Source organism: Hippocampus bargibanti, linkage group LG13 (assembly GCF_051943395.1).
Source record: "Hippocampus bargibanti isolate YZ-2025 linkage group LG13, ASM5194339v1, whole genome shotgun sequence".
Taxonomy (NCBI): domain Eukaryota; kingdom Metazoa; phylum Chordata; class Actinopteri; order Syngnathiformes; family Syngnathidae; genus Hippocampus; species Hippocampus bargibanti.
This window is the reverse complement of record NC_142746.1, coordinates 22,206,131-22,234,056: the sequence shown is the minus strand read 5'-3', so window position 1 is coordinate 22,234,056 and position 27,926 is coordinate 22,206,131. Positions and strand designations below refer to the sequence as shown.

The 27,926-nt window shown below is 42.0% G+C and overlaps 3 protein-coding genes across 7 annotated transcripts; 1 reads left to right on the top strand and 2 right to left on the bottom strand.

Moving 5' to 3' along the window:
• The first annotated feature begins 100 nt into the window (after positions 1-100).
• fam149b1 (family with sequence similarity 149 member B1) lies at positions 101-11,762 on the top strand. 4 transcript variants are annotated; one of them, XM_089012394.1, is made up of 15 exons: positions 101-534; positions 1,588-1,701; positions 2,639-2,783; positions 3,456-3,604; positions 3,700-3,843; positions 4,609-4,928; positions 5,609-5,751; positions 6,644-6,688; positions 7,037-7,158; positions 8,239-8,457; positions 9,533-9,593; positions 10,142-10,267; positions 10,334-10,415; positions 11,167-11,307; positions 11,477-11,762. In XM_089012394.1, the coding sequence occupies exons 1-15, from the start codon at positions 488-490 to the stop codon at positions 11,557-11,559; spliced, it is 1,941 nt and encodes a 646-aa protein (XP_088868520.1). In that variant the 5' UTR covers positions 101-487; the 3' UTR covers positions 11,560-11,762. The 4 variants fall into 4 exon arrangements, with proteins under 4 accessions (XP_088868520.1, XP_088868519.1, XP_088868521.1 ...); XM_089012393.1 differs by having other exon boundaries at positions 9,530-9,593; XM_089012395.1 differs by lacking the exon at positions 6,644-6,688 and having other exon boundaries at positions 9,530-9,593.
• A 943-nt stretch (positions 11,763-12,705) lies between these two features.
• Positions 12,706-15,527, bottom strand: dnajc9 (DnaJ heat shock protein family (Hsp40) member C9). Its single transcript, XM_089012397.1, has 5 exons — positions 15,232-15,527; positions 14,156-14,296; positions 13,795-14,049; positions 13,064-13,150; positions 12,706-12,980 (listed from the first exon to the last, which is right to left on the bottom strand). Exons 1-5 carry the CDS (start codon positions 15,403-15,405, stop codon positions 12,876-12,878), a joined length of 762 nt encoding a protein of 253 aa, XP_088868523.1. The 5' UTR covers positions 15,406-15,527; the 3' UTR covers positions 12,706-12,875.
• A 517-nt stretch (positions 15,528-16,044) lies between these two features.
• Positions 16,045-22,928, bottom strand: ndnfl (neuron-derived neurotrophic factor, like). Of its 2 annotated transcripts, none has more exons than XM_089011992.1 (4): positions 22,719-22,928; positions 19,356-19,594; positions 19,158-19,279; positions 16,045-18,488 (listed from the first exon to the last, which is right to left on the bottom strand). In XM_089011992.1, the coding sequence occupies exons 2-4, from the start codon at positions 19,532-19,534 to the stop codon at positions 17,104-17,106; spliced, it is 1,686 nt and encodes a 561-aa protein (XP_088868118.1). In that variant the 5' UTR covers positions 19,535-19,594; positions 22,719-22,928; the 3' UTR covers positions 16,045-17,103. The 2 variants fall into 2 exon arrangements, with proteins under 2 accessions (XP_088868118.1, XP_088868120.1); XM_089011994.1 differs by having other exon boundaries at positions 22,895-22,928.
• Positions 22,929-27,926: the final 4,998 nt, after the last annotated feature.

The following is a 27,926-nucleotide window of genomic DNA, read 5'->3' as shown; positions in this document are numbered from 1 at the left end:
AATCTACCAATACTATCGGGCATATTTTCGAGAGCAACCATTTGCTTTCGCAATGAATGCCGGGAGTTGTAGTCGAACATGGGTTCCGTGCCGGGTTAAGACAGGCAGTGTAACCATGACGCCCGTGTTGTTGGCGGTGCTCATGGCAGTAGCAAAGACGCTCACATAATCGTAGATAGCATCGCATTAACCTGTTGAAAGTGCCAGACGATGAGATAGGGGACCGTCTAACATAACTTTTACACGCATCAATGGCAGGATGTGTGTTTTTTAAAGAAATAGTGACGCCGCTCGCGCCATGTTAGCTAAACCGCTAAGTGTATCTGCTACCTAACGCTATCTTCCGCGTTTGGAAGACAGGTTTGGATTATTATTTTTTTCAAATGTGTCGTTTATTCCTCCACTTGAGAGGTCCCCTGCGGGTTCAAGAATCGGGGACGAGGAGGCGAGGAGATGGCGTGAGCCTTTAGACAAGAAGGGTTGGAGAATGATTTCACGTTACAACCGGAAACCTGTATCGCACAAGCTAGAGATGTAAGTACATAATAATCATTGTCAGTATGATGACAGCTGGTCACTAATACGAACTACGATAATAAAAAAACGTAATATCTGTCTACAAAGTCTGCATTATTAAAAGGCATATTTAGATTCGATTAGAGATTACAAACGCCGCATAGTGAATTCCAGGTTGCAATGTGTCACCTGACGTGAATAATTTTATATTTCGAGTCTAAAATCGCCTTTTTTCTTTTGTTCTGACACATCTTTAGAGTAATCCAAGTTTTTGTGAACTAGAATAGGAGAGTGACACAATGCTTTAAATATTTTTATCTTTGAAAAGTTTTTCAAACATACAGTATATTTAAAGGACAACCGACACAATTTTTTGGTTTCCTAACTCACATCAGAAAAACGTTTTATGGCATCTAAAATACCCAAAACATGCAGGCTGATATTTTTCGTCAAATGCAAAACACCAATAAAATGAGTTAAAGTGTCCCAAAACTACTTCAAAATGAGCTCAGAAATGTCGAGTTTCAGAAGGTCCCGACCCCTCTTTCGTGACAGAAGAAGTCCTTCCATCTCATTTTGAGGCGTCTGGACTGCAATGTAGTGCCCAGAAAATGCACAATATGGCGCCCAAGCTCCGTTGCAAATGGGCTGATTTGTCCGCTGGGAATTTGTGTCAACACACAACGATTCACTGTGGGGTTATTTATGTAGTTTTCCTTCTAATTTTGCCATCAACACGGTGTTTTCAGAGCAAACAAAGTACCCAAAATGCATTGTGAGTCGCTTTCTCGGTCAGGGGCGTTCCTGACGTGACGTCATGTCAGGAATCGTCACCGACTCGAAAACAAGTCTTCCTGAATATTCAGCGCGAGTCTTAAAAGGTCAAATATAGCTATATGCGCTGGAATCTTTGTAAAATGCGCTCAGTAGAAGTCATTTGAAGTGATTATACAAATTATAGACGCAACTTGTCCGGGGGTGTCGGTTGTCCTTTAAAGTCAGCAGGAAGCGTGATATAAAAGAGATGGATTCACGCTACGTGGCACTTCATGGATTTGTTTTTCCATCCAGCCGTGGCCTATCTCGTACGAGCCTCGACCACCACCCTCACCCGGAGGAGGCAAATAGCCAAAGCCCTCAAAACCCCCTCGATGACTTGGAGGAAGGCGTCTCCGTCCGCATCAGGTGAGCCACTCCTCGCACGACCTTTGCAGGCAATCGAGAAAGTCAAGGAGGAGCGCTTGAAAGGCGAAACCGCGGCGATTAATTGCGATCGTGTTGCCTCCTTCAGATGAAAGAATCATTCATGACCATGGGTTGAAGATTCCATGACTTTGACATTTAGTCTTTGTTTTCCATTTGGCAGCGCGGCTCCAAAAACCCACGCCGCTCTAATTGTCAACAAATCCTCTTTTTTTATAATAATAATAATAATAATAATAAAAACAAGAACAAAAAGAACAACGAGAAGAAGAAGAAGGAGAATAATAACAAGAACAAGACGAAGAAGAACAACAACAAGAAGAAGAACAAGTAGAAAAAGAAGAAGAAGAAGAACAAGAATAAATTGCATTTATAAGCGCCTTTCAAAACTCTCAAGGACACTTTACAGGCATAGGATAAGAACATTTTTTTTCCTGCGGGTGAGCAGTGGCAGCCAGACGTGCCAGCGTTCACTCAACCTAGGAAGTGTAACACCACTAACTCAAATATAAAATGGCCATTGGCACAATAACATTCAAATCAAGTAAAACTACTCACCATTTGCTGCCAATGCTCTGATCTTACCTTCATTTCTAAACGCTAGCTAGCTCGCTTTAGTTATCCAAAATGGAGGTGAAGTTTTTTTTTTCATGTCTCAAAAGTTGTGAATTAAACACTTCTTACAAAACTTGTAATGTTATAAATACAAACGAACAGATACTTGAACATAACTCAGGCATCTATTCTTGATCCTCTGCGAAGAGCGACCATAATTACTTCATTTCAGTGAGTTGTGAAACTTCTTCAAAAGTGTCTTAATCCAGCTATTACGTATGTATTTGGTCATATTATATTAAAAAATGTCATCAAATTCCATCTCACCTGAATTCAGCGTTTTCTCCTCCTACTTTTGATCCAGTTCCGAGATATCGGGTGCGTCCACTCCCTCCGAATGTCCCACCGTCGTTTCTGTGGAGTCCAGTCGGTCTTGGTCGGGCATCCACAGCTGCACAGGGACCGGCGTGTCCACAGAGAGCAGTTCCGTCTTTTCTTGGGGCTACGATGTAAGACACGCTCCTCCCGCTTTTATGGGTACACTATGTTGTGATGAGTTGAACATTTCAAAGCAATGAGATGACTCAATGAATAATGATGATAATTATGAATTTCTGAGATAGACCATTTATCTAACTAGCTAGCTAGATAGATAGATAGATACAACATTTTGCTAGCTAGCTAGATAGATAGATACAACATTTTGCTAGCTAGCTAGATGGTTAAATAGATAGAACATTGCTAGCTAACTAAATATATTGAACACTTATGTAGCTAGCTATCTAGCTAAATAGATTGAACATTTATCTATCTGGCTAGCTAAATAGGTAGAAAATTTTGCTAGCGAGCTAGATAGAACATTTTGCTAGCTAGATAGCTAAATAGAACATTTAGCTAGCTAGCTAGCTAGCTAAATTGATAGAGCGTTTAGCTCGTTAGCTAGCTAAATTGATAGAAAATGTATCTAGCTAGCTATTTTTGGGTACACTATGTTGTGATGAGTTGAAGGTTTCAAAGGACTGATGATAATTAGGAATTTCTGAGATAGAACATTTTCTAACTAGCTCGGTAGCGAGATAGATGGAACATTTTGCTAACTAGCTAGACAGCTAAATAGATAGAGCATTGATCTAGCTAGCTAACTAACTACACGCTGCCTTCCGTCCTTCCTTCCTCTACAGGAATTCGACAAAGCGGCTTCCCGCCAAGTGCAGCAAATGTTTGATGAGATCGACAAAGAACTGTACGAAGGTCGAGGCAGCGGGAGAGGAATTCTCCCCGGACTCCAGGAGGAGTGCCAGGAATGGGCCACGCATTTTCCTCATTTGCGGTTGGTCTCCAGCCTGGAAAATGGCAGCTCATCTTTTTTCGAGTATAAAAGCCAAATTTGCCAGTTTTCTTATCATTTATGTTTTTGTGACTCAGGATCTTGGGCACTCAGTTGGTGTGTCCCAGTGATGAGGGATTCCAGTGGTACGCAACCTCAAGGACCGTCGGAAGAAACGCTAGCTTGCACGTAGCCCACGACGCCGTCGGGAGCTCAAGGGAGAAAAATGACAATAATACAGAGTGAGTTTTCATTTTGCTTCAGCTACGCACTCGTTGACAAAACGCGAATAATAATAATAATAATAATACAATTCATTTATAAGCGCCTTTCAAAACTCTCAAGACACAACATGAAGCTCCTTGACTAGAGCCCTAATTTTAGTTTGAGCATAAAACGGCAAATAGGTGAGTTTTTTCTGCAAATGATTTTTTTTACGAATCTACAAATCGTGAATTTGTGATGCCCGGCTCCTCGTTGTCATAGTAACAAAAGCTTTACTTATTAGTGGCTGGGTATTATATGGGGTAGGAAACTGAGATGTAAAATGTCCTGTTCTTATTAATTTGTAGAGTATTTTGACAAATACATTATGAATATACACCAGTGGTCCCCAACCTTTTTTGCGCCACGGACCGGTTTAATGTCAGACAATATTTTCACGGACCGGCGGATAAATACAACAAAATAAAAGGATACGACAACGTCCCTTAACGCTCTATATGGTCACCATGTTAATGTTTAAACGGGCCTTCAAAAATAAGATACACCACAAAAACAAGTGAAACAAAAATGGATGTAATCTGGTAATCTTTCAAAATAAAACATAGTTCGGACTCAGATAATAAATAAAACGGAAATTATGTCAATTATTTATTCTTTCTGCGCGGCCCAGTACCAAATGACCCACGGACCGGTACCGGTCCGCAGCCCGGGGCTTGGGGACCTCTGATATATATACACTGTAACTAAAAAAATGCATTTCTTCTATTTTTCTGTGTTGTAAGGTTGAACGTGCTGGGTCGTAGCGCGGCGTTACTCAAGCCCAACTCGGACGAACCAAACGGGCCCTTCAGACCCAAAGTGATCGAGGTGGAGGGCCGCATGGAGGAGTACTTGGCCTTCGACCGAATCAGCCTGGAGGATAAAAAGGAGCCAAGCTACCCCGAGCCGTGCCCGAGTCGTCGCCGCCGCCGCATGCCTCCTGTCTCGCCCCACAGGTGCCGCCGTCAGGCCGTTTTGGACCATTTGTTCGACGACGTTTGGCGTCAGTTGGTGGGTTGCATGAGCGAGCTGCTCCATCGCCAGTGGGAACGTCGCCCTTCCAGTAAGGCTCACTTCTCTTCTCATGTCTGACGTCTTTCAAACAAATCAGCCATTGCTTAAAGGACAAGCGACACCATTCTTTCGTTTCCTAACTGACATCAGAAAAGCGTGTGATAGCATCTAAAATACACCAAACACGCAGGATGATATTTTGAGTCAAATGCAAAACACCAATAAAAATGAGTTCAAGTATTCCAAAACTACTTCAAAATGACCTCAGAAATGGCGAGTTTCAGAAGGTCCCGCCCCCTTGTTCGTGACGTCATGCCAGGACGTCTTGCCTTGCTCTCAAATCAAAACAATGGCTTCAGATTGGGAGAAGATGCTTTCTTGTTACTCATCCAATTATGAAGATGATTGAAATAGTTCTGAAGAGGAAAGCATAAATGTTTGACAATCGATTCAAGAAGTCCTTCCGGATCATTTTGAGGCGTCTGGACTCCAATGTAGCGTCCCGGAAAATGCACAAGATGGCGTGACGTCACAAACAAGGGGGCGGGACTTTCTGAATCTGCGCAGTTCCGAGCTCATTTTGTGGCAGTTTTGGGACACTTTAGCATTTGACTAAAAATATCATCCTGCGTGTTTTGGCTATTTTAGATGCTATCAAACGTTTTTCTGATGTCAGTTAGGAAACAAAAAATTGTTGTCGGTTGTCCTTTAAATTCCTTTGATTGACAGGTGTTGAAAAGCCTTTTGACGACTTGAGTCCAGTGTCGCGGAATTCCTTGACGTTGTTTTCCACCGTTCCGAGCGTGCTGCCGAAACTCGACCAGAGCCGTACGTTGGCTCCGCCTCCGCTCGCCGCCGGTTTGCCCTTCCAGGTAAGCGACTGCACTTATTGGGACAGTTTTTAAATAGCAACATGAAAACTGACAGGCGAGCTTTAAATTAAAAAAAAATGCTCATATGTGCGTGCTCACATGACTGTAAAGTGTCCTTGAGAGTTTTGAAAGAAAAGAAGAGGGTTTAGAAATCAAATGTGTGTCTGTCTGTCTGTTTGTGTGTGTGTGTATAGATAGATAGATAGCTATATAGAACATTTAGCTAGCTAGCTAGCTAATTTGATAGAACGTTTATCTAGCTAGTTAGCTAAATTGATAGAACATTTATCTATCTAGCTTGCTAGCTACATTGATTGAATGATAGTACATTTACCTAGCTAGCTAGCTAAATCGATAGATAATTAGAACATTTACCTAGCTAGATAGCTAGCTGAATCGATAGAACATTTAGGCAGGTAGGTAGAAAAAACATTTATCCAGCTAGCTAAATAAATAGAACATTTAGCTAGCCAGCTAGCTAAATAGATTAAACATTTAGCTAGTTAGCTCGCTAAATTGACAGAAAATTTATCTAGCTAGCTAAAGAGATAGAAAGAGTGATAGAACATTTACCTAGCTAACTAGATAGATACAGAGCTAGCTAGGTAGAGAGAGAAAGACAGACACACAGAAATATAATATGAATGGCGATAGTAGGAATTGATTCCACATCGAAAACGCCAACTGCTATTCAGATAGGGACGCTCGTGGCAGCTAAGCAGACTAGCTAAACTTTACGAGTGCGTTGACGTTTGTCTCCAATGAATTCATGTCCCGTGGTTCCGTCACAATTTCCTCTCCTTTGACCTTGTCATCAATATCCACCATTTTTGTTTTCTTCCTCCCTTTGTTTTTCTACTTTCTTCACGACTATCCGCCTTCCCTCTCGAAGGGTTCAAAGCGCAAGTCTCGCCAGAAGTCCCCAAAGCAGAAAAGTGTATGTAAATTCCCTCAACTTGGAGCTAGCATGGCGGCGCGCTGCTAATTTGGCTCCCTCGTCTTTTAGCTAGACTGAATGTGCTTGTGCTTCTCCATTAGCCCGAAGGCAGTTTACGAATTAACCGCATTTTACCGTCTTCTCCTGAGAATGCTCTATGATTTTTTGTTTTTGTGAATGTTGTTTTGGTTGGTGACCTTTGCAGATTCGGGGTCAAGGGGGCTGCTGCACGATAGTTAACGGAGAAGATGCTAGCTGGATTGTTGACGTGAAAACAAGTCACCATCAGAGGCTCCTTAAAGTATATTTTTTTGTACGATTCTTTATCCCCTTGATTTGTCTCACCAGGCGAGTCGGGCCTCGATCGGAGGCGTCCAGAAGAACCTGAATGACCTCATCGTGATCCACAGCATCCCGTTGCAGCAGAGGAACCTGGTCGCGCTGGACAGAACTGTGTCAAATTGTCATGGGTAATAAATAACGTTGAGACAAGCCGGAATTTAATTTGAGACCCCCGTAATAGTTGAAAAACTGAAATACAGTGATACCTCGTTTTACGAACTTGGCTTATGAACTTTTCGGTTTGCGAACGTTACATTTATGAACATTTTACCTTGGAATACAAACTATTTTTTGGGATACACACGGAGCGCCACAATGAGTGATGTGTCGTTCGCGAACGAGCCCGTTCTCCTCACAACAAAATGGCAACCGACTTGTTTTTATCCTCTATTCCCCGCCCCCAGTCTTTGGTTAAAGCCACGTGATTGGTCAAGAACGCAACAGTGAGGTGGAGGTGCTTTAAACATTAAAGAGACAGTCAGACGACAGAGAGAGAGTGAGAAAATGGATAGAAAACAGTGAAATTTGGACTTGTTTAAACTTTGATAGTTCAAAGGCAGAGTGTAGACTGCAAGGTTAAAATATTCTATCTATCTAATTAATTCTATTATCAGGCTCCACAAAGAACCCGCACAAGCCATCTGTACACTTGATGCAAAAAGCGATCAACCCAGCTAAACAGAACACAATGAGGAACTAGGTAAAATTATCGCACCTACAAGGGATCATTCCTCAAGATGGTGAAAGAAGAAGCTACGTTCCTCATCAAGTGTTTAATGCTGATAAAAGCGGTCACTCCATTCCATCAACGACCATCACAAAGGTCAATAAAATGACTTTATTATACATTACTGTTTATTTAATTATAATACCATAGTACATTTACTATACATAAAATAAGGTATATTTTGCACAGTTTTAAGGTTTATTTAGTTGAAAATGATTTTTTATGGGGACCTGGGAACGGATTACTCTCATTTTAATGGTTTCCTATGGGAAATCAATTTTTGGGATACACACTTTTCACCTTACACACTCTGTCTGGGAACCAATTAAGTTCAAGGTATCACTGTACTTAATAAAACGTGATCTCAAATTTGTAATTAATTATAGAGCATTTTTTTTGATTGGCCCTCCAAAATAAGATTGTGCGAATGTAGAAAAATCGAGGCAATCGCACATCTTTTGTTTCATTCCCTCCTGAACAGGGAACCGGAGGACCGCGGCCCTCTCAGATTAGGCATGACGCCCGTCGGCAGACTCCGCCCTCGCCGGCTCGTGGAGCAGAGCTCGTCGTCCCTCACCCGCCCGCCCCATTCGGCCCGCCGTAGAAACCTGGCAACCCGCACGCTCCAACCTCTCGTTCCCAATCCTAGCCACACAAACGCCGTCGGATCCATGGATGAGATCATCCGCGGAACACGCCTGTGAGTTGGCTCACTTGCATCCTGGCCATTCGATTCATTGATTGATTGATTGATTGATTGATTGATTGATTTATCTGTTTATTTATTTATTGTTCTGTGTATTATTCTTTTGATTGTAAAGTGTCCTTGAGTGTTCAGAAGGGCGCTTAGAAATTAAATGTATGATTTATTGATTTATTTATTTATTTATTCATTCATTCATCCATTCACTATTCATTCATTATTTTAAATAAATAAACATAAATACGTAAATGAATAAATAAATACACAAATACATAAATACGTAAGTAAGTAAGTAAATAATACATTTGATTTCTCAGCGCCTTTCAAAACTCGCAAGGTCACTTTACAGTCCCAGGATAAAGGTTTTTCTGTGGGTGAGCAGCGGCAGCCACATGCGCCAGCGTTCACTCAACCCCGAAGTAACTCAAAATAATTAGCTACCTATTAGCTATTTATTTGCTAATAATAATAATCCATTTCATTTATAAGCGCCTTTCAAAACTCTCAAGGACACGAGATAGCTATCTATTAGATATTTATTAGCTATCCATTAGCTAGCTGGCTAGCTATTAGCTGGCTAGCTGTTGGCTATCTGGCTATTACCTATTTATTAGCTATCCATAAGTTAGCTCGCTAGCTTTCTAGCAGCCACACGCGCCAGCGTTCACTCAACCCGGAAGTAACTAAAAATAGATAAAAAGCTAGCTAGCTAGCTAATAGATAGCTAACACAGTAGATAGCTAGCCAGAAAGCTAGACCGCTAATAGCTAGTTAGCTATATAGCTAGTCAGCCAGCTAGACCGCTAACAGCTAGCTAATATGAAACATGTTGCTGAATCGTGGGAGGGAAAAACATTGCCAGAGGTCTGACCGAAGCTTGAAACGCATCCCCCCCATGCTTTTCAATTCCCAAATAAATTGGGGAATGACAGTGAATGAGTTAACTAAGTAATTAATCGATGAATTAATTAGTTTTGAACAAACAGTGTCAACAAAAAAAAAGTGAATGTGTTTCTCCAAAGACGCATTGTGCCAGCGAGCGCCTGATGTCTCCATTATTTGCACTTAGCAGGCACACGCTTCTTCTTCCACCCATTGGTGCCGCAGACGCAGAGCAGTCCAAAACTACTCAGGTAACATCATAACAACTTCACGCTTTGAACTCAAAACTAAAAATACAGTGCTACCTCGGTTTACGAACCCCTTGGCTTACAAACTTTTCGCTTTACGAACGTTACATTGATGAAAATTTTACCTTGGCATACAAACTTTTTTCATACACGGAGCTGCCTCAATTTGTGATGTCATCAAGTGTTTAATGCTGATGAAAGCGGCCACTCCATTCCATCAAGCCATCAACGACCATCACAAAGGTCAATAAAACCACTTTATTATGCAGTACAGTTTATTTCTCTCATTATAATACCATAACACATTTATTATACATAAAATAAGGTATATTATGTTTCGTTTAAAGGCTTAGAAAAGTAGAAAATGATGTTTTATGGGGACCTGGGAACGGATTATTCTCATTTGAATGGATTCCTGTGGGAAATACATTTTTGGGATACACACTTTTCGCCTTACACACTCTGTCTGGGAACCAATTAAGTTGGTAAGCCAAGGTATCACTGTAATTAAAAAAGAAGCTCCTAATTCTGTGTCATTCCCTTCCAACCAGCGCCACAAAGGCTCATCCAGCCGGGCCCACAGCGCCATCAATGACGAGGTCTCCGGTTCAATTCCAAGGGATCGCCTTTTCCCGTTGGACGTCTTTTCCCGACCCAACACCACACACACATACAGGGTATGTCGTCGCCCCGTTGTGGACGCCTTCGTTCTCGTTGCTGAACCCCGATGTCGCCCCCTGCAGTCAGACACCCCTTTCCGACGTTCCTTCACTGTGCTGGACAACGTCGGACAAGGAAGGCCTGGCAGAGCGTCGGTTGCCACAGGTGGGATACTTCATTGGGTTATACAGCAAAAAAATTAGTTTCCAACGTTACTTTTTTTCCTAAATCATATGGGTGTGGAGTTATATGAGTTTGTAATGGGGGCAGTTGTACGAAATACAATAAATAGATGTTGATATAGCGCTTTAGCAACAGCTGAAGTAGCTGGCTATGTATTTGGTGTCTATTAGCTATCTGGCTGGCTAACTGGCTAACTAGATAGCTAGGTTCTATTAGCTATCTGTCTAGCTACCTAGCCAGCTATCTATTGGCGATCCATTTTCTATCTATTAGCTAGCTACCTAGCTGGCAATTTATTTGCTATCTATTAGCTATCTGTCTAGCTAGCTAGCTATGTAGCTGGCTATTTATTAGCTATATGGCTGTCTAGCTAGTTAGCTATCTGTTAGCTAGCTAGATAGTTTTCTATCTATTTGAGTTATTCCGGGTTGAGTGAACGCTGGCGCGTGTGGTTGCCGCTGCTCACCCAAAGGAAAAAAACGTTGTGACTGTAAAGTGACCTTGAGAGTTTTGAAAGGTGCTTATAAATGAAACTATTATTATTATTAGGAGCGGAGACAATTATGAATAGTTCCAAATTAGCACAAACCTCTGTTGCAGAAAACCAAATGTCAGGAAAAGCCTCCTAAAGCATCTGAACCATTCCGAGGGGGGGTGCTCACTTTCGCAACTATGCCGAAGTCGGTAATTAACACGCAGGCCACTCTTTCCTTGCTTCTACCACCCCTTCAAGACTCCCTCGGAATCGGCGTGACCGGAATCAGCCTGGGAATCGGCAGCTCTTCTTTTTTAGACTCATTTTCCCATCATCCACTGGGCCGCTGGGCAATCAGGGACGAGGATGAGGAGACTGACTTTCAAGTTTCTCACCCGGGTTAGTCGAGAGAAGAAAATTCAATACAAATCATACTTTAGGCACTTGATGTGTTTTCCTGAGACTGTCACATTAAAAGTCAATCACATCCTAATACTTTCAAAATAAAAGTACTTTTAAACCTTGATAATCATCACAAATAATGGCCGAATTTTACTTTTTCTTGCAGGAGCGCTGCTTCCTGTGTCCGGCCCATCTCGTTCCCACAGTCGAGGGGCAATCACATCCCGGCACAGCAGACCAGGACTGTAAAAAGCCGGTAGCTTCAAACTGTCAACATGCACTTTAGTCTTTTTTTTCTCGCGATACTTGGACAAATGCAGCGCACAGCAAAGTGCTCACACAATTATTTTTTTTTCCCCAGAAATGTTTCATACATTTAATGTGCCGCTTTGTTTAAAAGTCTATTTTTATATTTGGAATCAGCTTCTGCCAAAAGAAGAACACTAAGCTGGTGTTGGTGTGCTTACTTTTAATGTCGCATCTGCTCTTCTCTCTGAGATTTTTTTAATGATGAATTTAAAAATAAAACTACCCAAAAGACGCCTGCACAATAAATGTTAAAATCTCGACAATTTAAAAGAAAAAAAAATCAGATTAACACAATCTTTTCGCTCCTTAACCAGGTGTCTGATGTAGTACCAAAAATGGACTGTGGGAGGCAGTAGAGTGCCACAAGCAGGCCGGAATTGACTTTGAAAGTACGTAGAGGAAAATAATAATAATAATAATAATAATAATAATAATAATAATACACTTAATGTATAAGCGCCTTTAAAAACTCTCAAGGTCACTTTACAGTCACAGGATAAGTTTTACTGTGAGTAAGCAGCGGCAGCCACACACACCAGCGTTTACTCAACCCAAAAGTAAATAGAAAGCTAGCTAGCCAGCTAATAGCTATATAATAGAAAGTGAAATAGATAGAAATCCAGCCAGTAGATAGCTAAATAGATAGAAAGCTAGCTAGCCAGCCAGTAGATGGCTAAAAGATAGCCAACAGATAGCTTGCCACCTAGATAGCTATATAGCCAATAGAAAGCTAAATAGAAAGCCAGCCAGTAGATAACTAAATAGAAAGCTAGTTGGCCAGTCAGTAGATTGCTCATAGATAGCCAACAGATAGCTAGCTATATAGCTAAAAGATAGTTAAATAGATAGAAAGCTAGCCCGCCAGCAGCCAATAGATAGCTAGCTAAATATCTAGCCACCTAGATAGCTATATAGTTAATAGAAAGCTAGCCAGACAGCTAATAGATAGAAAGATAGCTAGCCAGCTAGTAGATAGCTAATAGATAGCCAACAAATAGCTATTTACTACAGTAATTAAACAAATTCACAGAATTGATTGCACCTGCGGACTATTTTTAGTGTAGAAAACAATTCAATGCAGGCAAGTGGCGTACAAGAATAGTCATTTTATTGTTCTCTGATTTAACTGACAATGTAAAATACACTTTTATTTTTATGACATCAACATTAAAATATTCACGTGATGCTGATAACGAATGGCAGAAACTCAAAAACGAAAAAAAAAATGTCCATAATTTAAATCGTACGTATTCTCTTCATTTCTTGGCCCTCTTGGACGATTTTCCACCTTTTTTGGAGTATTTGGCCTCCAAGTCGGATAGGAAGTTGTTGAAGTTCTGCTCCCTGGATGCATGTTTTTGCTGCATACAAAATAATAATAATAAAAAGAAAAATAATGCTTAGTTTTCGGGCAAAGCAAAGGTGTACAAAGATGTTTTTCAACCTTGATCATCATCATGAGGCTGTCGTCCTCCTGGCCGAGACCAAACTCTTTTTGCATCTCTTCAGCTTCTTTTCGCTCTCTGTCCGCCTGGGGTGAATATCACATTTAATAATCATCATCATCATAATAATACATTTCATTTATAAGCACCTTTCAAAACTCTCTCAAGGTCACTTTACAGTCACAGGATAAGTTTTTTTTCTGTGGGTGAGCAGTGGCAACCACACGCGCCAGCGTTCACTCAACCCGCAAGTAGATAGATAGAACATTTATCTAGCTAGCTAGCTATATTGATCAATAGAACATTTATCTAGCTAGCTAAATTGAGAGAAAAACAGAACATTTAGCTAGCCTAGCTAGCTACATAGATAGATAGCAAATAGAGCTAGATAGCCAGCGAGAAAGCTAATGCTAATAATAATAATAATGCATTTTATTTTAAGCGCCTTTCAAAGCTCTCAAGGACACTTTACAGTCATAAACAAGTGTAGGTACTACAATAAATAAAATAAATATAAAATTACAAATAGAATACAATAAGTAGAGAGCTTATGTTTATATAATCATATTATTGTTAATTATATACTCCATTTGAACCTATTTGATACTCTGTTTGAATTTTCGTATTTTGATTTTATGATATATTTTTGGGGGATTTTTTACATTTAGGGGACTGGAAGTGAATTTTTGGGTGTGCGTTAAGTCTTGGGAGGCGTTAGGGTTGCGCTCACCCTCTTCCTGCGAGCCTTTTTCTTCTTGTCGCTCTCCTGCGCAAAGGCGGGGAATTCTTCCACTTGGCCATCGTCGATGGCGGCCCGAATGATCTCTCCCAGTCTGGGCTCGTCGTCGTGGGAACTGCAAAGCGCCGAGGCCAAGATGGCGTCCATGTCTCCGTGGTGCTGCGTGTACAACTGCAGTAAGTCCTTCTTCTCCTCTTCGGAGCCTTTGTATTGCTTCTCAAAATCAACAATGTCCTGCACGCTGATCTAAAGGAGCGATAAAATGCGACACAGTGTGAAAAACGGACATTTTTGTTTTTAAAACAGCCCGATGGATCGTGAGGCCATCTTTGATGGCACTTACAACACTTACTTTGGGGAAGAGAAGCCTCCAGTAGTCCTCCCAGCAACGATCCTGACTCAAAATGTCCGATTCCTCGTCCACCACGCCCTGTTGGTCGTAGATGGCCCGCTGTTCCTTGTCGCTCAGCACTGCGTACAATTTACCCAACACCTGTGCGAGCGAGCGCGCGAGAAGATGGCGGCGTTTTCAAAAAAGGAAGGTGAGAAACATTTTAATTCATTCGTTATTGAGTTGCTGATAGTAATAATAATAATACTAAGCACCTTTCAAAACTCTCAAGATCACTTTACAGTCATAGGATAGGTTTTTCTGTGGGTGAGCAGCGGTAGCCACATGCGCCAGCGTTCATTCAACCCGGAAGTAAATAGAAAGCTAGCTAGCCAGCTATTAGATAGCCAATAGATAGCTCGCTAATACACTGTATGTCACTAAACTACACAGATGGAAAGATAACTAGCCGGCTACTAGATAGCTAATATATAGCCAACACATAGCTTGCAAGATAGCTAGCCACCTAGATAGCCATATAGCCAGCTAGCTAGTTAGTTATCTAATACACTAAATGTCAATAAAATACAGATAGAAAGCTCGCCAGCCAGCTAGAAGATGGCTAATAGATAGTCAACAGATAGTTAGTTAGCTAATACACTGAATGTCACTAAAATACACAGATAGAAAGCTACCCAGTCAGCTAGTAGATAGCTGATGCAACAAATGTTTTCTTAACAAAACCCAACTATTCAATATAAACATATCTCTATATATCGATATCTTATATCTATAACAGCGTTTTTCAACCTTTTTTGAGCCAAGGCACGATTTTTACATGAGCAAAATTTTGCGGCTAACAATATTGCAGTAATGAGACAATCTAAAAAAAAAAGCTATGCGTTGCCACACGGACGAATATTAAGTTACTCCCAGTCATGACAGTACGGAAACCGGACAATAACATATTTGCAGAAATTTATGAATAAATGTTTGATAAATATTTAATTTTTTTAAAAAAAGTGACATTGGGTAATTTATCACGGCACATATAAACTCGGTAAACATCCGTCCGGCTCGAAGCTAGTAAATGTTACCTGGAACTTCTCAGTGGCTAGCGGGTCGTCGGGGGCTCGGTCCGGGTGAACCTTTAGCGACACTTTGTAGTAGCTCCTGCGGATCTCCGCCTCGGTCGCTTCCTTGTTGATGGCCAGAACTTCGTACAGATTCGCCGTCTTAAACAGCTCCCGGCACCGGTCGAGGAAACCCATTCTGCCGTCGCTTCGCTTTGCTCGACGCTTGGAGTTGAACCGGGTTAGTCGGAACCGCTTTGCCTTTGTTGCTGCTTGACGGTTTTGGCGCGCTGCAGACTGGGAGAAACATCCGCATTGGCACAAACGCGGCTACGTCACATTCGAACGTAACGTTCTATTGGTTATGGTGGTTTGTGACGTCACAGGTACGCGACAGACCTTGTGACAAATTGTTGTTGGATCGAAATAGAAACGTCATAACACAATAAGTCAAGTTAAATATTTTTAGAATATTTTACAGTTGTCGGTTACTACTATTTGACAGCTGGTGATGTTTAAGAGAAGTTTAAGTTTAAGAGACATGTTGACCTGCCTGTTAACATGTTGATAATTTTCATCCATTTTTAAAACCCTCTAAAAGGAAAGAATCCTGGTTATCCGGGACCCACAAAATATTGACTTTTAGGATTACAGCAACATTCAATACAGCGTTAGAAACCTTGGACTCTCTTCTTTCATCAGAAAACAATGAGTTAATTCCTAAGTTACATGGGTCTGGAGTTATCTGAGCTTGAAATGCGGGCAGATGTACAAAATACAATACCGAATTGCATACATTTTAGCTGTAACAAAGCGTTAACATGGATAAAAGGCAAATGCTGCCCCTTGTGGAAGGGAAAAACATTGCCAGAGGTCTGACCAGTGCTTTATTGGCACTCCCACAAGAAAAAACAAAACCCGAACAAATTCGGAAATGGCGCTCCACGTCACACTTTTCAATTCACAACTAAATAGCTGGCTATCTGACTAGCTATCTAGTTGCTATCTATTTGCTATACATTAGCCATCTAACTAGCTATCTAGCTCGCTATTAGTCATCTGTTAGCTTGCCAGCTCGCTTTCTATCTATTTGAGTTACTTCCAGGTTGAGTGAACGCTGGCTCATGTTGCTATCTATTAGCTATCTAGCTAGATAGCTATTTATTTGCTATCTATCTAGCTAGCTATTAGTTATCCGTTAGCTAGCTAAATTTCCATCTATTTGAGTTATTTCGGGTTGCTTCCCACGGCGAAGTCTATTGTGACTTGATAGTGAAAAACGTAGCAATACCGCTGAATTTATTGGGGCGTTTGAGACAGCACAAGAATACATCAAGGACAATGAGGCTATAGTCACAAGTATGTTTTTTCTCATGCAAAAAAACACAACACAAAGATACACATTGTTGACTTTGAACTAAGCATTCGTAGATGCTTAGATCTTGCTGCGCTGGTACAATAAGCAGCACCGGAAATGTACACTCCAAACCCCGCCCCCTAGCTTCCACTGACCCCGCCCCCCTTTCCCACCCATATATCTTAGACGTCATCCAATTATTGCCTCGTCTGTTGTTTTTTTGTGTGCTTTGACAACACAAACCGCAACTATGTTTTGTACTCGATCACAAAACGAGCACTCGGAGCACCGGCGCGTCGTGGTCACCGTGGACGATGAGAAGCGGCGTGTGGATTGTGTTGTAAATATTAAACAGGAATCGTCCAAAAATTTGCTGGTGTGCGGATTCTTCTCGCATCCCGAGAAGAAGACAAATGGCTCCTCCTCCAAACTATTGCTCCTCCAGTAAGGAATACGGCATTTTTTTCAGTCAACTGGCTTCATTCTCATGGTCAGGCTTTGACAGTTTAATCCACAACCCTCCTGCAGAGGGCGCCATCTCAGCACTCCTTCCTGGTTTTGACTGTCTTGCTGGCGTACTTGACAGGAATCCCCCACGGTCTCATTAAATAGACATCAAACACATAAGTGGTCCCCGGTTCCAGGCTCCCGATCACAGCCGTGGTGACGGCCCGCCTCGGGTTCAGCTCCTGGAAATACTTACAGAGAACTCGCTCGGTATCAGAGCGGGATTCGGGTCCCAGGCAGGTGTCGTCGTCACGTCGACCCCCCTGCTTTCGTCGGTATACACAGTAGAGACTCCTTTCTTCGGTGCCCATCCAAGCTAGGGTGACACTGTCGCACCCCCGTAACCGGTTGAAGGTTTTGACTTGTAAAGTGGACGGAAGGGCCGGGACACCCTTGCGGTGGTACGCCGACGAGGTCTGTAATTTGACCGAAGCCTTCAAACCCCCAGCGAAGGAGCTCTGGTTCAAGGCGGGTCCTTCCCTCTCCAAGCGGATGAGGTAAAGCGGGCTTCCTTGGAGCCGAATCTGCACCAGATCCTTCCCCACGGCCCGGGTGGTCAGAACACGAGTTTTACCGGACACGGTGATCTTAAATTGACCTCCCTCTCCGCAACTCTGCGCCGTGAGGAGACCGCTGTGCTGCGAACCGCGAGGACGGAAGCTGAAGAACGATTGAGATCTCGGACCGCGGTCCTGGAAGGTGATCCACCTCATCTCGCCTTCCCTCAACGCGGTTACAGTCCGCCGGGCTTCCCCGTGGGTCCGGGCGACGGTCCCCTCATAGGCCGCGCTGGTCCCGTTCACTCGGTCCCTTGCGAAGACGTCAAAGTAATACTGCGTGTCAGGTAGTAACTCGGAGACTGTGCAGACGTTCTCCGTCCCTTCGCAGGTGCATTGGAGGTCCCCGCGAGAAGATGGAGTCGTGTCCTCCACGTCCACCTCCCACTGCTCCCACCACCACTCCTTCAGGATGGGCCATGCCGTCATCCTCCTCTTCTTCTCTGTCTTCTCTCTGTTTTTGTCCTCCTCCCTGGTGGTCTCCTGAGCCGCGCAAAGGCTAGGCAAGTTGCGTTTGGCGTTAACCAGGACGCAGTAGTCGTATTTGTCTTGAACTGGACCGGCTAGCGACGGACTAGGGGTCCAACTGAGGGTGACGCTTGTCATCCCCACCCCCAACGTGTGAACTCGGGGGTCGGATGGAATGATGGGAAAAACGCCAGACAGACCAGGGCCTCGGTGGAGGTACACTGTGGCTCTGGTGCTCTGCCTCTCGGAGCGCAACCTCAGGATGTAAACGGATGCGTGGGGGGACGTCAGGCCACTGTAGGTGTCCACTGTACTGCCTGAAAAAAGGTGTATTTTCTCCTCAGATCCGGGACCTCTCCACCACATTTCGGGCGTGCTCTTTTTCGAGCTCCCTGTAGGGGAGAAAAAAAATAATTTGTTCGATGAAGATATTTAGCATGTAGTCGTGCCTCATAAATTAAACGGCGACCTATTACGGGCGTTGTTTGGTTTGATTTTAGTGAGCGCCAAAACCGCGCGCAGCTCTAAACAGTGCCCTAAGCATCAATGCTAACACTATCCAAAAAGTCTTCTCCTTTGTGAGCTAATTGTATGGGAGCAAACCTCAACTTTTAACAGTACCCTTGGCACCGATGCTATTTGTGATGCTAATAGAACGTTGGATGTGTCCTACCGGGCTGCGTAAGAACTCTTAATTGTCTCCTGGCTGATCGGTCAATATAAAATGAGCAAGAAACATAGCACACACCTCTATAGCTACATTAAGCCTAGCATTAATGCTAATGTAAACACAACACAAGACGTCTCCCGGCTAGTTCACCACCATGATATAAGCCTAAGCATGGTACATAACTGCAACAAACACTTATAAACAACACTAAAGCTAGCATAACATCTTCTGACACGTCAGGTTTGAGGAATTTCTCCATTGTGAGACTAATAAAGGTTATCTTATCTTATCTTATCTTATCTTTCGCATTGCCTCTTTCTAGCTTCCCCATGACCCGATTAAGCATAAACATGACAGAAAATGGATGCTTTTGTGCCGACAGTTTACGCACACTCGTGACTCTTGAGAGCTTTATCGTTCAGGTTGCGAGCAGCCAGACTCCACTCGATGGCTGAGTCGCAAGGACTGACCGTCACGGACATGGCCGCCGCCTTTTCTAGGGTGAAGTACATCCTGCGGGAAGAAAATCCGTTTGAGAAACTCGATTGTCGCTAGCAACAGACGGTGTAAAATGTACTTGTTGCTCTACCTGCGAGTGCGTCCTTTGTGTAGCGTCACAGTCGTTAGCTTGCCTTCCGATAACCACGCGGTGGGCCAGTGGGTCACCTCGTTCTCAGGCGCCGAAACCGAATGAGCCCAGGGGCAATTCGGGTTCCAGAACAGCACCAGAACTGCGCCGACGCAGCGGGACAGTAACGCTAATGACATGTTTGATTCCAGCTTTGTTGCTTTAGCTAGTCCCACGTCTGTCTGATTGTCGCTTGGGAACTAGAAACGCAGGAAAGGAAAGGAATGTCCGTCACGTCACATGCAGCTATAGCGATAACCTCAGCGGCCGTTTTGTTTTTGTTCGCTTTCATTAATCAGTATTTTAAATTAAATTACATTAAATAAAATTAAAAACTGTCCGTTTAATCACATGCTGCTATAGCGATAACCATTTTGTTTTTGTTCACTTTCATTTCTCTGTATTTCATAATTAAATTAAATTAAATTAAATTAAATTAAATTAAATTAAATTAAATTAAATTAAATTAAAAACTGTCCGTCACATCACATGCAGCTATAGCAATAACCTGACCGGCCATTTTGTTTTTGTTCACTTTCATTAATCAGTATTTTATATTTCATGAAATTAAACTAAATGAAAATGTAATAATTTAAATTAAATTAAATTTATTACAATAAATCAAATTAAATTAAATAGAGTAAATTAAATATAATTACATTGATGAAAGTAAATTACATTAAATTAAATTGCAGTAAATTAAATTTATTTTAAATTACATTAGATTACTTTAAATTGTATTAAATTACATTAAATTGAATTGATTAAAAAATTAAATTGATTAAATTAAATAGAATTAAATTAAATTGAAAATATTACATTAAACTACATTAAATTGATTAAAACAAATAAAATTAATTAAATTAAATTAAACTAAATACATTAAATTACATTACGTTACGTTACATTAGATTAGATTAACTACAAACTAGACTGGGTAGTTTTTTTGGATCTAAATGTGGACTCCATGCCCTGAATGACCCAGCATTGGCATCACTCCTTTTTATACCCAGCCCTGCATGGGTTAACTATTTCACTCAATTTGGGTGACTTTTGACCCAGCACCCCCCCCCCCCCCCCCCCTCCCACCAAAAAACCTTCTTGGAGTCTCAACATCTCGTTAAACAAATTCGTCAAACCCATCCAGGCCTTCAACGTTCATCTACCGTTCGACTCCATTCATCTATTTCTGTGCCGTGCAGGTGCACAGAGCGTCGCTTTTACGTGGCTTTACAAACCGACATGATTACAGGTCTGCGTGGACTTTTTCTCCACTCCCGCATATGTTCAAAGCCACGGCGGCTCCGCCAAAACCCGCGCCGTCTCCTTTTCTAACCCCCGCCCTCCGCTAACAAGATGTTAGCGCCGCAGATCAGATGACAATCGCGGCAGGGAGAACCACGGAGGCGGCGAACGCGCACATCGGAGTCCTACGGGACCTTCCCGGATTCCAAACTCGACGCTGCAAACGCGCGATACAAAGTGGTTGAAAATAAGAGACGGCGGCGACGGCGGCTCATTACTCTTGCAAGGAGAAAGGGAGGGCATTGGAAGGGTTGTTGCGAGATGCTGGAGTAATTAGAGGGGAAGGAAAGTAAAAGGGAAAAAAGAAACCAAACATTCAAGTCGGTTGACGTTTTAAGGACAAGCTGATTGACTTTTATACCCTGTACGTGTGTTTGTATGACTGGTCTTGTGAGGACCGCTAACATTTTATAGCATACGTAGTGAGGACATTTTGGACAAGTGAGGACCTTTTGACCTTTTGGTCCTAACAAGTTTTTCATTCTAAAGGCTTCTACAGGGTCTATATGCATCTGGTAAAGTTTCAGAGAGGTCCTCACAAATCACCCACAATTATTTTTTGGTGTGTATTTTCATTTCCCTTGGATACACACACTTTTTACTTACTGTATGTGTTTATGTGTATGTGTGTGGTTAATGAAAGGAAAAAGTTCATACCACAAAAAGTAAAATTATATTTTAACAAAATTCCCTACAGGGGTGAGGACTTTGAATGTACCCATTCAGAAACCTCACTCCTGCTGTTATTTCAGTTTCAAGTCCACTTCTTCTTGCTTTGTTTTTAAAGAAGTTGAAGTGGGAAATGGGCTGACATTTAGTCTTCAAAATGTAAGACTAGTTCTTCTCTAAATTTATCAGCAACGGTGGTCCTCACTCCTTATCTGGAGTTATCCGGACCTCACAAAACCATTGAAACAGGAAAGTGTGTTTGTGTGTGTGTGTGTGTGTGTGGAGTGAGTGATGAAATATGCATTTGACTGCTCGGCAGATGGATTTTCATCAAGAAAAAAGAAAAAAAGAGCAAGAGAGGGAGCGTAAGAGGCAGAAAGCTTAGTGAACTTAACCAACGGCCTCTATAAATACACACGGCGTCCACTTAAAACACTGCAGCTCACCACATTTGATGTCCCCGCTAGCTTCAGATTTAAATATAAATATATATAATAATAATACATTCCATTTCGAAGCGCCTTTCAAAACTCTCAAGGTCACTTTACAGTCACGGGATAGTTTTTATGTCGGGTGAGCAGCGGCAGCCACACGCGCCAGTGTTCACTCAACCTGGAAGTAACTCAAATAGATAGAAAACTAGATGGCTAGCTAATAGATAGCCATTATATAACTAATAGATAGCCAGCTAGATAGCTAATAGATAGCCAGCTAGATAGATAGCTAGCTAGCTATGTAGCTAGCAAGCTAGTCAGCTAGTTAGCCCGCTAGATAGCTAGTCAGCTAGCTAGCGATCTAGCTTGATCGCTAGCTAACCAATTAGCTAGCTAGCCAACCAACTAGATAGCTAGCTAGCCAGCCAACTAGATAGCTAGCAAACCAGCCAACCAGATAGCCAGCTATCCCCATGAGGTAGTAAAAACTAGAAGGAAAAAAAACAAACAAAAATATGAAATTTGAAGCTGATTTTTGATTGAGTATGAATTCTAAAAACTATAGGTCCTAAAAAATGACAATTTAATGAGTATCATAAATATGTTTTTCCTGTTTGAAATTGGGTCCCCACGAGGCAAAACCCTCACACACCTCGTCCCCACCATGTAGCAAAACCGTCTAAGCTTATACACACGCATCCACATCCCTCCACTCCCCTTTTGGAGAACTCCCCTGCTGTTTACTCCTCTTCTTCACAATCATTTTTGCTTTCTTGGTTCAGATGGAAGCAAAAAAAAAAAAAATAAAGGGACAGATTGGATGGCGTTCGCAACCGGGACCATCTGTTTTCTGGTATTTCTGCAGTCATGGGGACCGGGGGACGAGGATTAAGTTGCACGGTGGGACTTGTCTTACCCGTTGAGGCGGAGAGGACGGTTGACAAGGTGACGGGCTGAGGATGTTGAACACCTGCCGCCTCGCTCGCTTGCCTCGCCGTTTCCGTTGGACTTTTTTTTAAATTGGCCGATTGGACATGCACGCCATGCAGGAAAAAAAACAACAACAATAAGTTAGAAGGTGTCGTTTCTTACCGTCTTCCCTCGATGTCGCGCGCGCTCTCCTCCGTCACTGGGATGGCATCAAGTGAGGGATGGAGGAGGAGGAGGAGGAAAAAGGGAGGAGGAGGAGCGACTGGCAGGTTGTTCTTTCTTTTTAACACATGCGAGCTCCAGGAGACAGTTTCTCAAGGGGTCGGTCGGGGGGGGGCACGTTGCGGAAAAAAAAAGTCGGCAAAACTAGAGCGGATGTTTTTCAATACAATTATGGAGGATTTCAATTGGTAAGATCGATTAAAGGACAACCGACACCATTTTTTTGTTTCCGAAATGCCTTCAAAAAAACGTTTGATAGCATCGAAAATAGCCAAAACACGCAGGCTGATATTTTCAGTCAATTGCAAAACACCAATAAAAAAGACTTCAAGTGTCCCAAAACTGCCACAAAATGAGCTCGAGAACTGGTGAGATTCAGGAAGTCCCGCCCCCTTTGTTTGTGACGTCACGCCAGGATCCTCCTTCACAAACTGCCTTGCTCCAGAATCAAAACAATGGCTTCAGAGAGTTCAGATTGGGAAAAAGATGCTTTCTTGTTACTCATCCAGTTATGAATATGATTCAAATAGTTCTGAAGAGGAAAGCATACATGTTTGCCATCGATTCAAGAAGTCCTTTCGTCTCATTTTGAGGCGTCTGGACTCCAATGTAGCGCCCAGAAAATGCACAAGATGGCGCCCAAGCTCCATTGGAAATGGGCTGATTTGTCCACTGGGAATTTATGTCAACTAGTATCAAATAGTAGTCTTGGTGCAACACACAATGATTCACCATTGCATTATTTATGTAGTTTTCCTTCTAATTGCGCCATCAACACAAAGTTTTCAGGCGAAAAAAAGTACCCAAAATGCATTGTGCGTCGCTTTGTCAGTCAGGGGCGTTCCCTCCGTGACGTCACGTCACGAATCGTCACCAACTCGAAAACAGGATTTCCTGAATATTCAGTGGCAGTCTTAAAAGGTAAAATATGCGCTGGAATTTTATTAAAATATGCTCAGTTGAAGTCATTTGAAGTGATTTTACAAATGATGGACGCAACTTGTCCGGAGGCGTCGGTTGTCCTTTAAAAATATGATGAAAGAAAATAAAAATAAATGACAATACATTCCAAGTCTGAAGATTTATGGCAATATTTTTTTAAATATAACGGCTTCGCTATGATTTTTTGCCCTGAATGTGACGGCAGGTTGTTGGAGCGTCAATGTCATCCTGGCGCCTTCCCTGCTCGTCCTTTTCCGTCATGCTTTGCGCCTCCCGCGGCGGCGCACCGCAGCAATTTGTAAAAGGCTCGTTGGTGCGTCGCAAACCAGAGAAAGACGAGAATGACGATGAAAAGGCCCCATTTCATGCGCAAAGCGCCATTCTTTTAAAGAACAAGAAGCTGAATTCTCCCGATAACATCTGGAGGAGGCAGAGGGCCTTGTTTTTAGAGGTGATGTTGACTTTGGGCGCGTTATCGCCGCGCTTGATCGCCGCCGTCGCTAATTGAACGTGTTTAAATGCAAAGAAGAGCACGTTGCTTCCATGCAAATGTGTCAGCGTAGCTTTCGGGACTCATTAGAAGTCACATGGGCTTCATCAACACCATATTGGTTGTTTTTGCCGACATACGCAAATGGATAGATGTTCTATTTAGCCAGCTAGATAAATGTTATATATATCTATCTAGCTAGTTAGCTAGTTAGATAAATGTTCTATCTATTTTGCTAGCCAGATAGATAGATACATATTCTATCGATCTATTTTGCTAGCTAAATAGATAAATGTTCTATTTAGCTAGCTAGCAAGATAGTTGTTCTATCTATTTAGCTAGCTAGCTAAATGTTCTATCGACTTAGCTAGTTAGATAAATGTTCTATCTATCTATCTATCTATCTATCTATCTATCTATCTATCTATCTATCTATCTATCTATCTATCTATCTATCTATCTATCTATCTATCTATCTATCTATCTATCTATCTATCTATCTATCTATCTATCTATCTATCTATCTATCTATCTATCTATCTATCTATCTATCTATCTATCCAGCTAGCTAGATACATTTTCACTAACTATCTAAATGTTCTATCAATTTAGCTAGCAAGATAAGCTACCTAGCTACCTAACTATCTACCTAGCTACCTACCTAGCTAGCTATCTCTCGCTCTCTCTTTCTACCTATTGATCTAGCTAGCTATCTAACTAACTATCTAGATATTTAGCTTCTTAGCTATCGACCTAGCTACCTACCTAGCTAGCTACCTATCTCTGTCTCTTTCTACCTATCGATCTAGCTAGCTATCTAACTAGCGATCTAGATATCTAGCTATTTATGTAGCTAGATAGCTAGATAGCTAACCCAAAGTATGAGTGGCTGGCATCGGCAGCCACTATGAAACGTCCATACATTAAAGCGTCCTCCACAACGACGGGTTCACGTTAAGTTCTCCGCCCGTGCTTGGAGCAGGAAGTGACGGACACACTTCCTTTTCACCACCGCCCTGAATATTTTCTTTGATGCCACATTAAATAATGAATGCGTTGGTCTCGGCTAAATCTCACTTGTCATAATCGTTGCGGCAAAAAGAGTCTTTTCATCTATTATTGATGGCCGCTTACGCGTGATATATAATGCAGGCGAATTGGAGGGTCTTCCAATTAAAATATCACTTTCCGGCGGGGGGGGGGGGGGGGGTGGTCTTTGACTTTTGCGTTGGCGGATTGACACACACGTGGGAGCGGATTGGGGGGTGGTGCTTCCTCTTTATTTTTAACGCAAGCAGGCGGCCATCTGCTTCTATATGCTGTCATCGGATGTGCGTCTGTCTGTGATCACATCAGCGACCCAAAATGGGCTTGGAGGGGGATATGGGGGGGGGGGTTGCGGGGGTGCAAGGTTAAAGAGGGTGGCCAGTGGGTGACGCATACATCATGTAAGTCGCCTCGCGTCCAAACGAGGTGTGACAAGAGGAGGGAAAGGCTCGTTTGGAAGCGTGTGACAAGGAAGACAAGGCGGGATTAAAGGGGGGGGGGATGCAATCTAACGCGCATACACACACACACACACACACACACACACACACACACCACACACACACACACACACACACACACACCCCATTGCCCCTCACCCCATTTTGGAGGGCACTGAGGAGGGAGGTGGGAATCTATTAGCAAAGAGGAAGAAGAAGAAGAGGTTGGAAGGAGGTGTGTGTGTGTGTGTGTGTGTGTGTGTGTGTGTGTGTGTGTGTGTGTGTGTGTGTGTGTGTGTGTGTGTGTGTGTGTGTGTGTGTGTGTGTGTGCGTGTGAGGGGTGGCTTTGACCTCACTGGTTTATTTCTTGCATCAAGCCAATGGCAATAATGCGGTTGATCTGTTGGAAAAATGCATTACATTTGTCCTGACTGTTTTATTAATTAAAAAAAAATATTATTATTATTTATTTATTTATATAGTCATTATTATTAAAAAATATTAGAACTATTAAATCTGATTAAATCTGATTAAATCATCATTATTATTATTATTATTATCGCTATGATTCATTTTTAAGCTGATGTGTCTCAGATTTGTTTTAAATATTTTAAAACTTAACCGCAACCAAAATGGTATATAATAATAACGTAATCATAATAACATGATCCTATGAGCCAAGTTATTTAAAAATATTTAAAAAAATTTGATTAAAAAAATATTTAATGCCATTGGTACTTCATGGAGCTGTGATGCAAATGTATGACCTTGGTAGAGGTCAAGCATTTTTTTTTAAATTACTGCTCAAAAGATGTATTTTTAGCAGTGATCGGAACCAACCACTCTGCTCCCCCCTGTCCTCCATTTTGGATCTCTTTTTTTCTTCATGACACCATCATCACTCCCATTGACTGTGCACTTCCTCCCAAACGCACTTTGTACATTTCACTCTTGCCCCTCCCCCCTCGCTTTCCTCTCTATTTGCCTTCTTTATCATCTGCCCCTCATATACGTACTTGCCTGTTCTTTACAAGGTGCCATGACTTTCCCCCTGGCTTTTAATGACTTGTGGACAACATTCTTTCTTTTTTTTTTTGTTAGCGACATGCTCAAATGTCAACCATTTTATTAAAACGAGTCGATGTGCCGCTTGTCCGGATATTTATTGGTCGCATTTTTTAATGCATCGTTGCGCCACAAAAAAAAAAAAGAAGCTAACAGGCATGCTAAATCAAAGCTATATTGCTAAATAAAAATTCCATTGTGTCGCTATTCTGAAACTATCGCCAGTCATGTACATTCGCATTGCACTGGTAGCTATTATTAATAATTATGAATCATAGATAAAATGATCTATTGAGATTTCCTGATTATGAAATACAATTGTCTGTATATGCCCCCCCCCCCCCGCTCTTAAAGGGAGGTGATATGAAGTCCTCCTAATGGCACCATCAGACTTCTTTAATGGAGTCCGTCAAATGTCAGGATGGGTCGCGCTAATAAAGACCAATCACCGCGTTGAATTTTTCATAAAACGAGCATGACTTTTATGACATCATCAAAGAGGAGGAAGAGGATGTCACCGTGGCGGTCATGTGACCTACAAACGAGGCACAGTTAGGAACGAGCTTCCTTGCTCAACCTCACGGTGGAAGACACTTCTCACGGACAGTTTTGAAAGGCACTTGTACATGAAATGGATTATTATTATTATTATTATTATTATTATTATTATTATTATTATTATTATTATTATTATTATCTAGCTAGCTATCTATTAGCTATCTATCAGCTAGCTGGTTACCTAGCTAGTTATCTAGCTAGCTATCTATTAGCTATCTTATTATCTAGCTAGCTATCTATTAGCTAGCTAGTTATCTAGCTATCTATTAGCTATCTATTAGGTATATATTAGCTAGCTTATGATCTAGCTAGCTATCTATTAGCTATATTTTAGCTATCTAGTTATCTAGCTAGCTATATATTAGCTATTTATTAGCTATCTATTAGCTAGTTAGCGAGCTTGCCATCTGGCGCTAGCTGCCTATGTTCA

Excerpts from the sequence above, each read along its gene's own strand:
- ndnfl (XM_089011992.1), bottom strand. The coding sequence starts at position 19,534 with ATGTCATTAGCGTTACTGTCCCGCTGCGTCGGCGCAGTTCTGGTGCTG. Across the intron at positions 19,280-19,355 it reads CACAAAGGACGCACTCGCAG|GATGTACTTCACCCTAGAAA; the intron begins GTAGAGCAACAA and ends TTCTTCCCGCAG. Across the intron at positions 18,489-19,157 it reads AGCTCTCAAGAGTCACGAGT|GGAGCTCGAAAAAGAGCACG; the intron begins GTGCGTAAACTG and ends TCTCCCCTACAG.
- dnajc9 (XM_089012397.1), bottom strand. The coding sequence starts at position 15,405 with ATGGGTTTCCTCGACCGGTGCCGGGAGCTGTTTAAGACGGCGAATCTG. Across the intron at positions 14,050-14,155 it reads GGAGGCTTCTCTTCCCCAAA|ATCAGCGTGCAGGACATTGT; the intron begins GTAAGTGTTGTA and ends TCGCTCCTTTAG. Across the intron at positions 13,151-13,794 it reads AAAAGGCTCGCAGGAAGAGG|GCGGACAGAGAGCGAAAAGA; the intron begins GTGAGCGCAACC and ends TATTCACCCCAG.
- fam149b1 (XM_089012393.1), top strand. The coding sequence starts at position 488 with ATGATTTCACGTTACAACCGGAAACCTGTATCGCACAAGCTAGAGAT. Across the intron at positions 2,784-3,455 it reads TCTTTTCTTGGGGCTACGAT|GAATTCGACAAAGCGGCTTC; the intron begins GTAAGACACGCT and ends CTTCCTCTACAG. Across the intron at positions 10,416-11,166 it reads CAGAGCGTCGGTTGCCACAG|ACTCCCTCGGAATCGGCGTG; the intron begins GTGGGATACTTC and ends CACCCCTTCAAG.